This window comes from Salvelinus alpinus, chromosome 24 (assembly GCF_045679555.1).
Source record: "Salvelinus alpinus chromosome 24, SLU_Salpinus.1, whole genome shotgun sequence".
In the NCBI taxonomy this organism is placed as follows: Eukaryota; Metazoa; Chordata; class Actinopteri; order Salmoniformes; family Salmonidae; genus Salvelinus; species Salvelinus alpinus.
The window spans coordinates 38,509,787-38,525,286 of record NC_092109.1 but is presented as its reverse complement, the minus strand read 5'-3'; the positions used below and the strand labels follow the sequence as shown (position 1 = coordinate 38,525,286).

The window sequence follows — 15,500 nt, the reverse complement described above, 5'->3', positions numbered from 1 at the left end:
GCCATAAGAAGTTTTAAACTAATCATGTAAATGTAATTAACTAGGAAGTTGGGGCACCAAGGAAAATATTCAGATTACAAAGTTATTATTTTCCTAATATATAACTTCAGATATTTTAATATCTGATCATTTAGTCTTCTAATTAATTAATTATTCTTTACCTCACGTTAGTCTCATTCCAAACGTCGTAAATTGTTGGTTATCTGCACAAACCCAGCCTTTATTATGAATCATCCATACACCAATTGTCTTAATCTTTTTTTTACTAACTAACTAAATAATCCCAGAAATGCACAAACAAACAGTAGATATGGTTACAAGGAAATGATAGGGGAGGTTCCCTAGTGGGCTAAGCCGATATGACGGCTTGGTGGACAAAGGTGTGGGTGTGGACTGAGAAGGGCGGGAATTACAAAAATAGTCACTACACTGTTGATAATTATATTAATTGAAATGCGGGAATAATTGCAATCAATATATATTTACACCCAGTATGTCGTCGTGATCTCTGTTGGAATCATCCGTCTTTCTGTTGGAAAGTTCATCTGAGCGTCTCTCTGCTTTCCTGAAGTCTTTCGAATGGATACTTCAAGTACCATTCAGAAATGTTCTTATAGAATAGATGTTTCAGCGGTTGTCAGCCTTTGCATCCCAGGCTGACATAATTTCTAGCTGCAGACTAGTAATTAGTATCTAAGATTTGCTCTTATTCTGTCAGGTTCGATAGTCTCAGAGTTTAACCATTCCCCGCCGTGTAGCCAATGCTCCACGTGGTATGGTTAGGAATTCAACAACCATTACAACCTTAGCTTATACTGAGGTTTTTGTGGTCTCTACTCCACCTGTGCCCCCTCGGTGTCCAGCGAGGTATGCGTAGTCTGAAGAGGATTTCTTCAGGAGGGGATTTTATTTGTAACAATAGAAAAGGTGGGTCAATGACGCCAGATCATGTCTGTACTCACGAGGGCGGGCCAATGACCTGGTTAAACTTTAAAGGGTGTCACGCTCGTCGTACGAACTGGAAGCATACTCGGACCAACGTGCAGCGTGATCTGGGTTCCACATGTTTATTAAATTAAACTCACAAAACAATAAACCATATACGATACGTGAAGCTCAAGCAGTGCTCACAGGCAACTACACAGAAACAAGATCCCACAAAAACCAGCGTGGGGCTGGTACAGGTTGCACCGGACTGGTGACACGCTCTTCAGGGCGAGGGCGAGGGGCAGGCACAGGACGTACCGGACTGTGGAGGCGTACTGGAGGTCTGGTGCGTAGAGCCGGGACAAATTGTCCCGGACAGATGACACACTGCACGGCGAGTGCGGGGAGCTAGCACAGGACGTACTGGGCTGTGGAGGCGTACATCAAGGCGAGTGCGGGGAGCAGGCACAGGACGTACCGGACTGGGGACAAGTACTTCAGGGCGAGTGCGAGGAGGAGACACAGGACGTACCGGACTGGGGAGGCGCACTGGAGGCCTGATGCGTGGGACCGGCACAGATTGCACCAGACTGGTGACACACTACTCCAAACGCCTTCTTTGCCGCATACTCCTCGCCAACTCCATTCTCCGGTATGCCTCCTCGCACTGTTCCATTGACTCTCAGTCGGGCTCTGGCACTATCCCTGGGTCAACCAACAACCTCTCTACCTCCTCCCAGGTTGTCTCTGGTTCACCCCTCGGCTCCGCCGACCACTCCGTGTGCCACCCCCCCAAAAGAAAATTGGGCTGTCTTTTGGGCTGTCTTTGTGGCCGCGAACCCCGGCGTCGTCGCTGTACTCCATACAAAAACTCTTATGTCTTATTCATTTTTGAGGAAGACACAGTCTTGAAAATCTGTGTCATTGCGAGTAATGATGAAGTTGCACACCTGCTAAAATTGGTTTCCTATTGAACTTAATTCTTTCAGAAAGATATATTATAGTTTGATTACATTTTAGGGTGTCTGGGATACACTTTACATACACCTTAGCCAAATACATTTAAACTAAGTTTTTCACAATTCCTGACATTTAATCCTAGCAAAGATTCCCTGTATTAGGTCAGTTAGGATCACCAATTTATTTTAAGAATGTGAAATGTCAGAATAATAGTAGAGAGAATTATTTATTTCAGCTTTTATTTCTTTCATCACATTCCCAGTGGGTCAGAAGTTTGCATACACTCAATTAATATTTGGTAGCATTGCCTTGAAATTGTTTAACTTGGGTCAAACGTTTCGGGAAGTCTTCCACAAGCTTCCCACAATAAGTTGGGTGAATTTTGGCCCATTGCTCCTGACAGAGCTGGTGTAACTGATTCAGGTTTGTAGGCCTCCTTGCTCGCACACGCTTTTTCGGTTCTGCCCACAAATTTTCTATAGGACTGAGGTCAGGGCTTTGTAATGGCCACTCCAATACCTTGACTTTGTTGTCCTTAAGCCATTTTGCCACAACTTTGGAAGTATGCTTGGGGTCATTGTCCATTTGGAAGACACATTTGCAACCAAGCTTTAACTTCCTGACTGATGTCTTGAGACGTTGCTTCAATATATCCACATAATTTTCCTGTCTCATGATGCCATCTATTTAGTGAAGCGCACCAGTCCCTCCTGAAGCAACGCATCCCCTCAACATGATGCTGCCACCCCCATGCTTCACGGTTGGGATGGTGTTCTTCGGCTTGCAAGCCTCCCCCTTTTTCCTCCAAACATAACGATGGTCATTATGGCCAAACAGTTCTATTTTTGTTTCATCAGACCAGAGGACATATCTCCAAAAAGTACGATCTTTGTCCCCATGTGCAGTTGCAAACCGTAGTCTGGCTTTTTTATGTCTGTTTTGGAGAAGTGGCTTCTTCCTTGCTGAGCGGCCTTTCACGTGATGTCGATATAGGACTCGTTTTACTGTGGATATAGACACTTTTGTACCTGTTTCCTCCAGCATCTTCACAAGGTCCTTTGCTGTTGTTCTGGGATTGATTTGCAATTTTCGCACCAAAGTATGTTCATCTCTAGGAGACAGAATGCGACTCCTTCCTGAGCAGTATGACGGCTGCGTGGTCCAATGGTGTTTATACTTGCGTACTGATGTTTGTACAGATGACCGTGGTACTTTCAGGCGTTTGGAAATTCCTCCCAAGGATGAACCAGACTTGTGGACGTCTAAAAACAATTTTCTGAGGTCTGGGCTGATTTCTTTTGATTTTCCCATGATGTCAAGTAAAGAGGCACTGAGTTTGAAGGTAGGCCTTGAAATACATCCACAGGTACACCTCCAATTGACTCAAATTATGTCAATTAGCATATCAGAAGCTTCTAAAGCCGTGACATCCTTTTCTGGAATTTTTCAAGCTGTTTAAAGGCACAGTCAACTTAGTGTATGTAAACTTCTGACCCACTGGAATTGTGATACAGTGAATTTTAAGTGAAATAATATGTCTATAAACAATTGTTGTAAAAGTGACTTGTGTCACGCACAAAGTATATGTCCTAACCAATTTGCCAAAACTATAGTTTGTTAACAAGAAATGTGTGCAGTGGTTGAAAAATGGGTTTTAATGACACCAACCTAAGTGTATGTAAACTTCTGACTTCAACTGTATATGTATATATATATATATCAGTGGGGAGAACAAGTATTTGATACACTGCCGATTTTGCAGGTTTTCCTACTTACAGAGCATGTAGAGGTCTGTAATTTTATCATTGGTACACTTCAACTGTGAGAGACGGAATCTAAAACAGAAATCCAGAAAATCACATTGTATGATTTTTAAGTAATTAATTTGCATTTGCAGCAAATATATTCAGGTTTTGAGATAAGGTTGTTTAATAGGGCTTGCTCCAGATTCGAGCATATCCCTTTGGAACACCTGTGTGGGATCAACACTCAGTTTTCTATAGAAACGTTCATTGCTGAGTTGTCTCTGAATTTCTTCTTTATATTTGTCATAGTCTAAAACAACCACAGCACCCCCCTTGTCTGCAGGTCTTATAACCAAAGATGAATCTTTCATTCATTCATTGAGTGCCTGTTCTTCTGTTCTAGTGAGATTCTTCTGAATGTGGTTTATTTGTCTCGTATATACTGACATAGCTTCTTGTTCGACTAACCTACAATAGGTATTAATCGAGGAGTTGTTAACCATGGGACAGCATTTGCTTTTGGGCTTAAAATGGGTACCAGTTCTTTGATGTATTACTAGGCCCGAATCAGTGTTTTGCAAAAACACATGCTTGAGTTTAATCTTGCGAAAGAATTTAAACATATCTACTTTCGTATCGAATGTAGGTACATGTACAGATACAGATACATGTAGGTACATGTACAGATACAGTTAGGTAACAATGAAGTTAGGTAAGTTGGAATCTTGTGTAGTAGAGCTTTGTTAACAAATATGGAATAGTCAAGTGATCTACAGAACTTTAAACCCCCTCAAAGTTGAATAACGGAGCCTTGCGTCAAAAGTGCTTAGTTTATATTTATATTAATAAAATCTGAACAGTAAATGTTAGAAAACGTAAATGTTTTTCCAATGAAAGCATGAAGGAAACTCTATATGGCTCGTGTACACTGCCTTCAGAAAATATTCATACCCCTTGGCACAATACCCAATAATGTCAAAGTGGAATTATGTTTTTCAACATTTATACAAAGTAATACAAAATGAAAAGCTGAAATGTCTTGAGTCAATAAGTATTCAACCCCTTTGTTATGACAAGCCTCAATAAGTTCAGGAGTACAAATGTGCTGAACAAGTCACATTGCATGGACTTTGTGTTTAACATGATTGTAATGCGTCTGTGTGTAGCTGGTGTAGATGAGTCAGGCGCAGGACAGCAGATATGAGTAATGTACGTAATTATATTCAACAATAATCACAATACACATCAATAAATCCAAGGCCACAAATAACGGACCGCAATACAATAAACAATCACTCACAAACAAACATGGGAAACAGAGGGTTAAATAATTAACATTTAATTGGGGAATTGAGACCAGGTGTGTAAAACAAAGACAAAACCAATGGAAAATGAAAAGTGGATCGGCGATGGCTAGAAGGCCGGTGACGTCGACCGCCGAGCGCTGCCCAAACAAGGAGAGGGACCGACTTCGGCGGAAGTCGTGACAATGATTTTTGAACGACCCTCATCTCAATACCTACCCCACACATACAATTATCTGTCAAATAAAGTTTAATGGCTGTAAGAGAAGAAAACTGAGGATGGATCAACAACATGTTAGTTACTCCACAATACTAACCTAATTGACAAAGTGAAAAAAGGAAGCTTGTACAGAATAAAAAATATTCCAAAACAAGCATCCTGTTGTCGTGACTTTACTTTCATTAATCTGATGATTGTTATTCATCGAATCAACTAACTATGTTTAATTGTTACCCGATTAAATTAATCACCTAACAATGAACTCATTAGGAATTTAGGGCACCACAATAGTGGTTGTTTAAAGAGTTACCATCTCCTGAATTAAACTCTAAAGGTCCTTATCTATCACATCCATAAACTGTCAGTTTATTAAATCATAACCTCTTAGCATATCTGCTGGCCTGTCGGTCAACTCCACTCCAGAATGGCTTTAACCCGACTCAACCGATGATAGGACGACAGCTTCATACCACAGTGCCAACACTCCCATCGCTGCTAGACCCATCACTCCCGAACACAGCTGCAGTCAGCTCAAGGGAAAGGAGAGAAGGAGACTCCCACCTGGAAAACAGGTGTGGGTGACTGACTCAAAAGTCACAGGAACAGTGCTGAGGGAACATGCAGCACCACGATCCTACTTTTTTTTCACCTTTGTTTAACCAGGTAGGCTAGTTGAGAACAAGTTCTCATTTGCAACTGCGACCTGGCAAAGATAAAGTAGATGGTGGAAGTTCCCCACAAGTCTGTCCACAGGAACAGACATCACCTCATCCCTATGGATGGACCTGAGAACAACAATGCTATAAGTCAGGGCAACAAGAACAAAGACTGAGCTACTTTTATCCCATATAAAAAACACAATTTCAAATTTTGCTACTTAATAGGTGGTGAGTCACATGTGAGGAATAACAGGTCTACCCGGCAACAAGCACTCTGCAGTCAGGCTGCACTCCAAAGTGATGTCACATGCAGAGCATGCTTTCCATCTGATCCTGCAACCTCCACTATAAGTATATATGTGACCGACCGCTTTGATTCGGTCTTATGTAGCAAAATAGGAAATTGAGACAAAGAGCTACATAATGGTATATCATACACTGCATTTGAGGAACAATGGGAAAGTAATTCTGCTTTGAAAGTTAATAAACTTGTAACCTCACTTTTGAGAAAATGGCCTTTGAATGATTTGGTACCTACTGGAGAGCTCTTCTTTGTCTACACCCATTCAGCTTCATTCACACCCTCTTAAGCTTAAGCCCACACCCAAGCTCTGACCATTTTACTCGCCTTAGCAGAATGGTTAGGCTGTTTTCATGTTATCCAGAGCGTTGGTGGCTGTAACTGTGCTGCAGGCAACAATTTAATTACGTTTTTTTGCCAACGTTTACTGACACCGGCCATATTCAACATATGTTGAGCGTTCGTAAATTCATCGGATATTCTGCGCTCTGGCACACTCAGGCGAAAGTGCTCTGAAATCTGAGTAGATGCCCAGACTGAATTCACGAATACACCCGAAATGGTTACTTGCATAGTGGAGTCTTTTGATAAGACATGTAGCTAAACAATGAACCATAATCCCAACTCCTGCCGTTACTACCCTGCATGAATCTGCAGGTAGCTAACATTAGTGTATAAGTAACCAAGCAAATGCTCTGAGATACAAATAATAACATCATACACGTATCGTTAGCTAGTGAGCCAGCCAGCTAACGTTAGCTAGCTAACAGTACACTTTAGCTTGAAATTAAAACAAAATTAGAAACGTGTAATATCTGCAAATATAGCTAGCTAGACTAACTTACCCATATACATCATGGATGGAGGCGTCTCCTGTCACGGATGCCATGGTTGCCCTTAGTTTGAAGATGTAATCCGGAGACAGGGGTTTTCTCCATCTCCTTAGCTATCATACTCGAATTCCAATGATTTCAAAACTGGGTCCTTCAGAAAGTGGAGAGCAACTCTTATGCAGTTTTACTACGCGGTACATACAAAAAAGCTGTGTTAGACAGGATTACCTACACATACTGACCAGCTCAAATAGACAGCAGCATGCTATATGGCAGACCAATCCAAACTCATCTCTCGGCATGTCCAGCCCACTCATCTCAGCCAATCATGGCTAGCGGGAAAGTTGCTGTCTTTTCTGTGGCTAAACCAACTAGGCTCGTATTTTAACCATTTTATTTGTATTTACAGATGGCGTACAAGGTTGTTATTAAGACATGTGAAAGTTCACATGTTCGAGAAGGCATTTCTGTAATGTAGAGTACAGTATTTCTTACAATCTTCTATTTTGACTGGAATTGTGCTGGTCATTGTTAATAAGTGCAGAATTAATTCCAGTTTTGATTGAGCACATGCCCCCCAAAAGGTCTGTGCACACTTTGACTGTAGGCTATAGGTTGCTGTTGGCACCTTATTCATTTCAATTTCTTTGACTTCTTGCAGATCGCATTAACACAGCAAATGCTGCAAATGTCAGATCAAGCCTAAATTACCTTTAAAATGCATGTGCTGTGCCCTTCTCAGGATGAGCTCTCTCTGTCAGCCTTCTCTTAGGGACAGTTAAAAATGTATTGTTCAAAATGTACACTACCATCAAAGGCGGCTCAAATCAAATCAAGCTTTATTTATACAGCACATTTCAGACATGGAATGCAACACAATGTGCTTCACAGGAAAAAACGTTTTTCTTTAAAGAATGAAAAATAAAAACTGAAATATATATGTAATTTAAAAACTATGAAAATAAAAACTGAAATATATATGTCATGACGTTGGGTTGGGGGTAGGTTTACGACAGTCATAAATACCTCTTTCCCCCTTTTTCTCTCTCCCCACTATAACTGATGTGACATAAGGAAACCCATGGGTTAACATAGAGATTCTGGGTAACATCAGAAGTTGGGGGAAATGAACTATATTCTGGTAATCAAACCAACTGAACAAATGCGGTGGTACTTAACCTTTTACGGGGGCAGCCCGACACCGTTACACTTATGACAACATCCAGCTCAAAGTGCAGGGCACGAAATTCAAAATCTATTTTTTTTTAATATTTAACTTTCACACATTAACAAGTCCAAGACACCAGATGAAAGGTGCACATCTTGTGAATCAATTTTTTAAATGTTTTACAGGGAAGACAAAATATGTAAATCTATTAGCTAACCACGTTAGCAAAAGACACAACTTTTTACTCCATCAGGTGCTATCACAAATTCGACCAAATAAAGATATAAATAGCCACTAACCAAGAAACAAATTCATCAGATGACAGTCTGATAACATATTTATTGTATAGCATATGTTTTGTTCGAAAAATTTGCATATTTCATGTATAAACCATAGTTTACATTTCAGCTACAATCCGAAATTGCACCGAAAGCAGCCATAATATTTACAGACACTAACGTCAAATAGCTAATTACTCATCATAAAACATTTCTGAAAAATACATAGTCTGCAGCAATTGAAAGACAGGCATCTTGTGATTCCAAACAATATTTCCGATTTATTAACATTTTTACAGCGAAAACAAAATGTATCGCTATATTAGCGTAGCTACAATAGACAGACACAATTGGGCGCCCACGGCCAGTTCACATGCACGACAGATATATGAAATTACATCATAAAATGGGTCTTACTTTTGCTGATCTTTCATCAGAATGTTGAAGAAGGTGTCCTCTGTCCAGATGAGTCGTTGTTTCGATTCAGAATGGCAAATTTCCCTCTTCAATTAGCATTGGCACTAGCCGAGTGGCATAAATTTCTCCAACGTAAACACAGTCAGAGGACGGAACACGGCAAAACTCCCGAATAAAGTTTCAATAATCTGATTAAACTATATTGAAAAAACATACATTACGATGATATGGTCACATGTATCAAAAAAAATTCGAGCCGGAGACGTTAGCCGTTCGTTACCAAGGCAAAACAGAAGTCAATCCCACTTCCTTCAGAGTACCGGAAGTGGACGGTCACGTCAAAGAAATAGTTTTTTTTCCACCACAGAACAAGATGAGCACAAAAATTTCTTCTCTGACATCCTCTTTACACCAATAGGAAGGCGTATAGAGTGTCAGCAGACTCCTAAATGTCAAGACCATGTATAGGCATCAAGTTGAAAAGAGCATCGATTTCTGACATTTCACTTCCTGGTCAGGAAAAGTGCTGCAGAAGGACTTCTGTTTCACTCAGAGAAATAATTCCAACTCTTTTAGAAACTAGAAAGTGTTTTCTATCCAAAAAGAATAATAATATTCATATTGTACGAGCAAGATTTGAGTAGGAGGCCGTTTGAAATGGGCACGATTTCACTGGCTACTCAACACTTTGCCTTGCAGCCATATTAAGGTATATTATGTCAGTTCGGTTGCCCTCTGACACATTCTCATCTAAGATAGAATGACATAAACTCTACTATGGAAAGTCTAAACGTCAGAGGTATCGGATTCACATGGAATTGTTGTTTAATTGAAACGTTTGAATATGACATTATTTGTGAAGAGGTGAAATGTAATTTTAGCTTCCAAATGAGAGATCTGTGCTTTCATAAGTTTTCCTCTGCCCACAGTGGCCCGCCCCTGTGAAGAGGCATGGGTTATAAACTTTTCAGACACACCCCTCTACCTCCACTATATAAATCCATTGACAAGAATATAACTTCCTGTTCCGGGTACATTTTGGATGACGATCCGATGTCAAGATGGTTCAGACAATAACTACAGAACTAGGCCAACATCAGCATGGACTTTGATTGTGAATGGTATGAACTTTGAACTCGTGTTCACTACAGAAGTGATATCTCCTAACCGTTGAGTTAGCAACAGCGAAACGCAGGTTAGGAAGGACAGTCCGAGTATCCCGTCTACTACATACAACGTTACTACAACGTATCCCGTGACAACCAGAGACATTCTTCAAAGGACAGAGGACTCGGGTTGGCGACACGGTCCATCTACCACCAACCTACTGAAGCGCAGCTCAGAGTAAATATGTATTGCATTTTCTTTTTCAAATGGGCGGTAATTTAGAATGCATCAGATACTGTATTTACGACAGCACAGCTCGCCTATGTTCCAGCCTCCCGCTCTTTCACTAAAATCCCGCCCCTTTCCTTTGTGTAACAAGCTGTCATATCTATAACGCCCGCCAGGGACGTTTTTCTGTATGACGTAATTTGTGATCAAGTTATGATTTAATTGTATATGTGTGATTCTGTGTGATTAGTTAGGTATTTAGTAAATAAATAATTAAACCCAATTTTGTATTACTGATTCAACTTGTTAGCCAGGATTCTTGCAGATAACCAAGGACTTACAACTTTCAGATGAGACTGAATATAATGACGATTAATGTGACTGCTATTTAGTAAAATATTACAAAATCTTTAAGAGTTTATTCGAAAGATAACAGCTCTATAAATATTATTTTGTGGTGTCCCTGTCTAGTTAATTAATATTTACATGATTAGTTCAATCAGGTAATATTAATTACGGAGAATTTTTTTTATAGAATAGCATGTCATAGCAATCAATCTGGCATAGTCAAAGACACGACATATATATACAACAAACATGAGGATAAAAAACTAAAGATTAACTATAAAAACTGAACAACCAAAAAGTACCCTGAGGAAAAGCAAAGCTACAAAGATGTGTTTGAAGATCTCTTTTAAATATGTCCACAGTTTCGGCCCCCTCAGGTTCTCTGGCAGGCTATTCTAGAGGCTGGGGGCATAGTAACTAGAGGCTGCCTCTCCATGCCTCTTGGTTCTAGGCTTTTGGATAGTTAAAATGACAGTGTCAGAGGACCTGAGGGACCTACTGGGTACATAACTTAAAAGCATGTCTGACGTGTATTGGGGTACACAATCGTGGATTGATTTAAAAACCAATAGAATAATCTTCAAATGAATTCTAAACTCACAGGCAGCCAGTGCAGAGACCTTAAAACCGGTGTAATGTGAGCTCTCCGTCTTGTCTTGGTCAGCACCCGTTCTGTAGCATTCTGTATGTTTTGCAGTTGACCAATGGCTTTCTTGGGTAGACCAGACAGGAGAGCATTACAGTAGTCAAGCCTGCTTGTAATAAAAGTATGGATGAGTCTTTCTGTATCAGCCTGAGAGCGAAACGGCCAAACCTTGGCAATGTTCCTCTTCTCCTCCTAGTGTTCTGCTGCCAGTACTTCAGACCAAAGCTAAGAGAGGACCCCCTCGCCAGGCCAAATATGCCATTGACTGTATCCGTGCCATGTTCACACACAGAGAATCACACTTCGCTCAGATCTTTGAGGTGAGGACCAGTCTGCCTTTACGATCTAGTATTTACTGCTATTTACTGCTTCAGCCCTCTTTGCTATTGTTGGGGAAAAGTTGTAAATAGTATTCATTAATTGAGCTAATGTTGAAAAATAGAAGAGAACATTTAGCATTTGTAAGTGTGTTTAACAGTAGGTTAGAGAAATATTGAATGCATAAAAGAATGTGTCTGTTAGAATGGAACATGTCTGTGTGAGTGTGAAGTTTCCTGTTTTGTCTATTCTCAGAAGATTAGGCGAGACTGAGTTCTGAGAAGAGAAGTAAGGGAGGCACTGCGTTACCACTGAGGTTTCCTGTTTTGAGCTAGAGTTGTCAACTGCAGGCATGAAGAAGAATTACCAGGGCTGGTAAAACCCTGGATCATTGTTATTCTAACGTCCGCGACGCATATAAGGCCCTCCCCGCCCTCCTTTCGGAAAAGCTGACCACGACTCCATTTTGTTGCTCCCAGCCTATAGACAGAGACTAAAACAGGAAGCTCCCGCGCTCAGGTCTGTTCAACGCTGGTCCGACCAATCTGATTCCACGCTTCAAGACTGCTTCGATCACGTGGATTAGGATATGTTCCGCATTGTGTCCAACAACAACATTGACGAATACGCTGATTCGGTGAGCGAGTTCATTAGAAAGTGCATCGGCGATGTCGTACCCACAGCAACTATTAAAACATTCCCAAACCAGAAACTGTGGATTGATGGCAGCATTCGCGCGAAACTGAAAGCGCGAACCACTGCTTTTAACCACTGCTTTTAACCGGCAAGGTGACTGGAAACATGACCGAATACAAACAGTGTACAAACAAGCTAAGCGTCAGTATAGAGACAAAGTAGTCGCAATTCAACGGCTCAGACACAAGAGGTATGTGGCAGGGTCTACAGTCAATCACGGATTACAAAAAGAAAACCAGCCCCGTCGCGGACCAGGATGTCTTGCTCCCAGACAGACTAAATAACTTCTTTGCTCACTTTGAGGACAATACAGTGCCACTGACACGGCCCTCTACCAAAACCTGCAGACTCTCCTTCACTGCAGCCGACGTGAGTAAAACATTTAAACGTGTTAACCCTCGCAAGGCTGCAGGCCCAGACGGCATCCCCAGCCGCGTCCTCAAAACATGCGCAGACCAGCTGGCTGGTGTGTTTACGGACATATTCAATCAATCCTTATCCCAGTCGGCTGTTCCCACATGCTTCAAGAGGAACCATTGTTCCTGTTCCCAAGAAAGCTAAGGTAACTGAGCTAAACGACTACCGCCCCGTAGCACTCACTTCCGTCATCATGAAGTGCTTTGAGAGACTAGTCAAGGACCATATCACCTCCACCCTACCTGACACCCTAGACCCACTCCAATTTGCTTACCGCCCCAATAGGTCCACAGACGACGCAATCGCAACCACACTGCACACTGCCTTAACCCATCTGGACAAGAGGAATACCTATGTGAGAATGCTGTTCATAGACTACAGCTCAGCATTTAACACCATAGTACCCTCCAAACTCGTCATCAAGCTCGAGACCCTGGGTCTCGGCCCCGCCCTGTGCAACTGGGTACTGGACTTCCTGACAGGCTTCCCCCAGGTGGTGAGGGTGGGTAACAACATCTCCACCCCGCTGATCCTCAACACTGGGGCCCCACAAGGGTGCGTTCTGAGCCCTCTCCTGTACTCCCTGTTCACCCAAGACTGCGTGGCCATGCACGTCTCCAACTTAATCATCAAGTTTGCGGACGACACTACAGTGGTAGGCTTGATTACCAACAACGACGAGACGGCCTACAGGAAGGAGGTGAGGGCCCTCGGAGTGTGGTGTCAGGAAAATAACCTCACACTCAACATCAACAAAACAAAGGAGATGATCGTGGACTTCAGGAAACAGCAGAGGGAGCACCCCCCTATCCACATCGACGGGACAGTAGTGGAGAGGGTAGTAAGTTTTAAGTTCCTCGGCGTACACATCATGGACAAACTGAATTGGTCCACCCACACAGACAGCGTTGTGAAGAAAGCGCAGCAGCGCCTCTTCAACCTCAGGAGGCTGAAGAAATCTGGCTTGTCACCAAAAGCACTCACAAACTTTTACAGATGCACAATCGAGAGTATCCTGTCGGGCTGTATTACCACCTGGTACGGCAACTGCTCCGCCCACAACCGTAAGGCTCTCCAGAGGGTAGTGAGGTCTGCACAACGCATCACTGGGGGCAAACTGCCTGCCCTCCAGGACACCTACACCACCTGATGTCACAGGAAGGCCATAAGATCATCAAGGACAACAACCACCCGAGCCACTGCCTGTTCAACCCGCTATCATCCAGAAGGTGAGGTCAGTACAGGTGCAGCCACCAGCTGCTGCCAACATACTGACTCAACTACAGCCACTTTAATAATGAAAATTGATGTAAAGAATGTATCACTAGCCACTTTAACTTCTTGCAACTATAGGGGGTGCTGTTCCGCATTAGCATATTTGGGTCTCCAAATTAAACTGCCTCGTGCTAAATTCTTGATCGTACAATATGCATATTATTGTTATTATTGGATAGAAAACACCTTCTAGTTTCTATAGAAGTTGGAATTTTGTCTCTGAGTGGTACAGAACAATTTCTACAGCACTTTTCATGACAGGGTTCAGATTTCAGAAATTTTTACCTCTGATCTGGGGTCTGTTTTTAAGGCGACAGTGAATGCTATGAAGAAACCGACACTGCCTACGTCTTCCTCTGGGTGTCTGTACGTCATCACGTTTTCAATGAAATCGATGGGACATTCACAGCCATTATAAAAGACCAAAATGTACAGAGACCCCCCTTTCTCATCGTGCGCCTGAAGCGTGAAGGACATCGGACCTGCCTCGTTCCAAATCGTTTTCTAACCAGCAATATTTCTCCGGTCATGTTTTCAGTCGTTATAGTTGTTAAAAACATCATAATGTAGTTAATTTGAACCGTTTTATAGCAATTTATATCCGTTTAGTGCGATTTTGAGGAATTTCTTTGTCGTGCCCTTTTTAGCTTTGGAAACGTTTCGGGGTGTCGGTCGTTGGTGGTGGACATTTCGAAGGACAGAGGACATCTATCGACCAAAAGACGTTTATAACATAGAAAGGATACATTGCCCAAGAATATGATGGAAGAACAGCTCAAAGTAAGCAATATTTAATATGATAAATCGTGTTTCTGTCGAAATATTTTAAACGCATATTTCGCCATTTTGTTTGGTATAGCTTCACTTGGCGAACCCTGTATTGAAAAGTAAGGATAATTTTAAAAATGTAAATCAGCGGTTGCATTAAGAACTAATTTGTCTTTCGATTGCTGTCAACCCTGTATTTTTTAGTCAAGTATATGATTAGCTTTCAATTAAACTAGATCACTCTGATAGATGACGTCAGACATATTGAGGCTTGATTTCCTAGTATTTTTATTGTGTAACCACGGTTTTGTATGGCTAAATATGCACCTTTTCGAACAAACTGTATATGTATGTTGTAAAATGATGTTACAGGAGTGTCATCTGAAGAATTCTGAGAAGGTTAGTGAAAAAATTAATATATTTTGGCGGTGATTACGTTATAGCGCTCTTTGGCTGGAATCGATGCTCTGGTAACGTTTGCACATGTAGTATGCTAACTTATCGATTTATTGTGTTTTCGCTGAAAAACGCTTAGAAAATCTGAAATATGGTCTGAAATCACAAGAACTGGGTCTTTCCATTGCTATGCTTTGTCTATTTTTATGAAATGTTTTATGATGAGTAAATTGGTCATACACGTTGCTCTATCTAGTAATTCTAGTGGATTTGTGATGGTCGGTGCAATTGTAAACTGTGATTTCTACCTGAAATATGCACTTTTTTCTAACAAAAACTATCCTATACCATGAATATGTTATCAGACTGTCATCTGATGGTTTTTTTTATAGGTTATTGGCTATCAATATCTTAGTTGAGCCGAATTGGTGATAGCACCTGAAGGAGTAAGAAACTGATGGAGTTAGAATAGTGGTGTATTTTGCTAAC

At 41.4% G+C, this 15,500-nt stretch overlaps 1 protein-coding gene across 1 annotated transcript in view; it reads left to right on the top strand.

The window, feature by feature from the left end:
* Nucleotides 1–1,487: 1,487 nt before the first annotated feature.
* The window catches only part of LOC139551896 (sister chromatid cohesion protein PDS5 homolog B-like), a 152,565-nt gene continuing 138,552 nt past the window's right edge, over nucleotides 1,488–15,500 (top strand). The window contains exons 1-2 of the mRNA XM_071363234.1: nucleotides 1,488–1,706; nucleotides 11,288–11,461. Coding sequence (XP_071219335.1) covers nucleotides 1,488–1,706; nucleotides 11,288–11,461 — 393 coding nt within the window. The remainder of the gene's footprint in view (nucleotides 1,707–11,287; nucleotides 11,462–15,500) is intronic.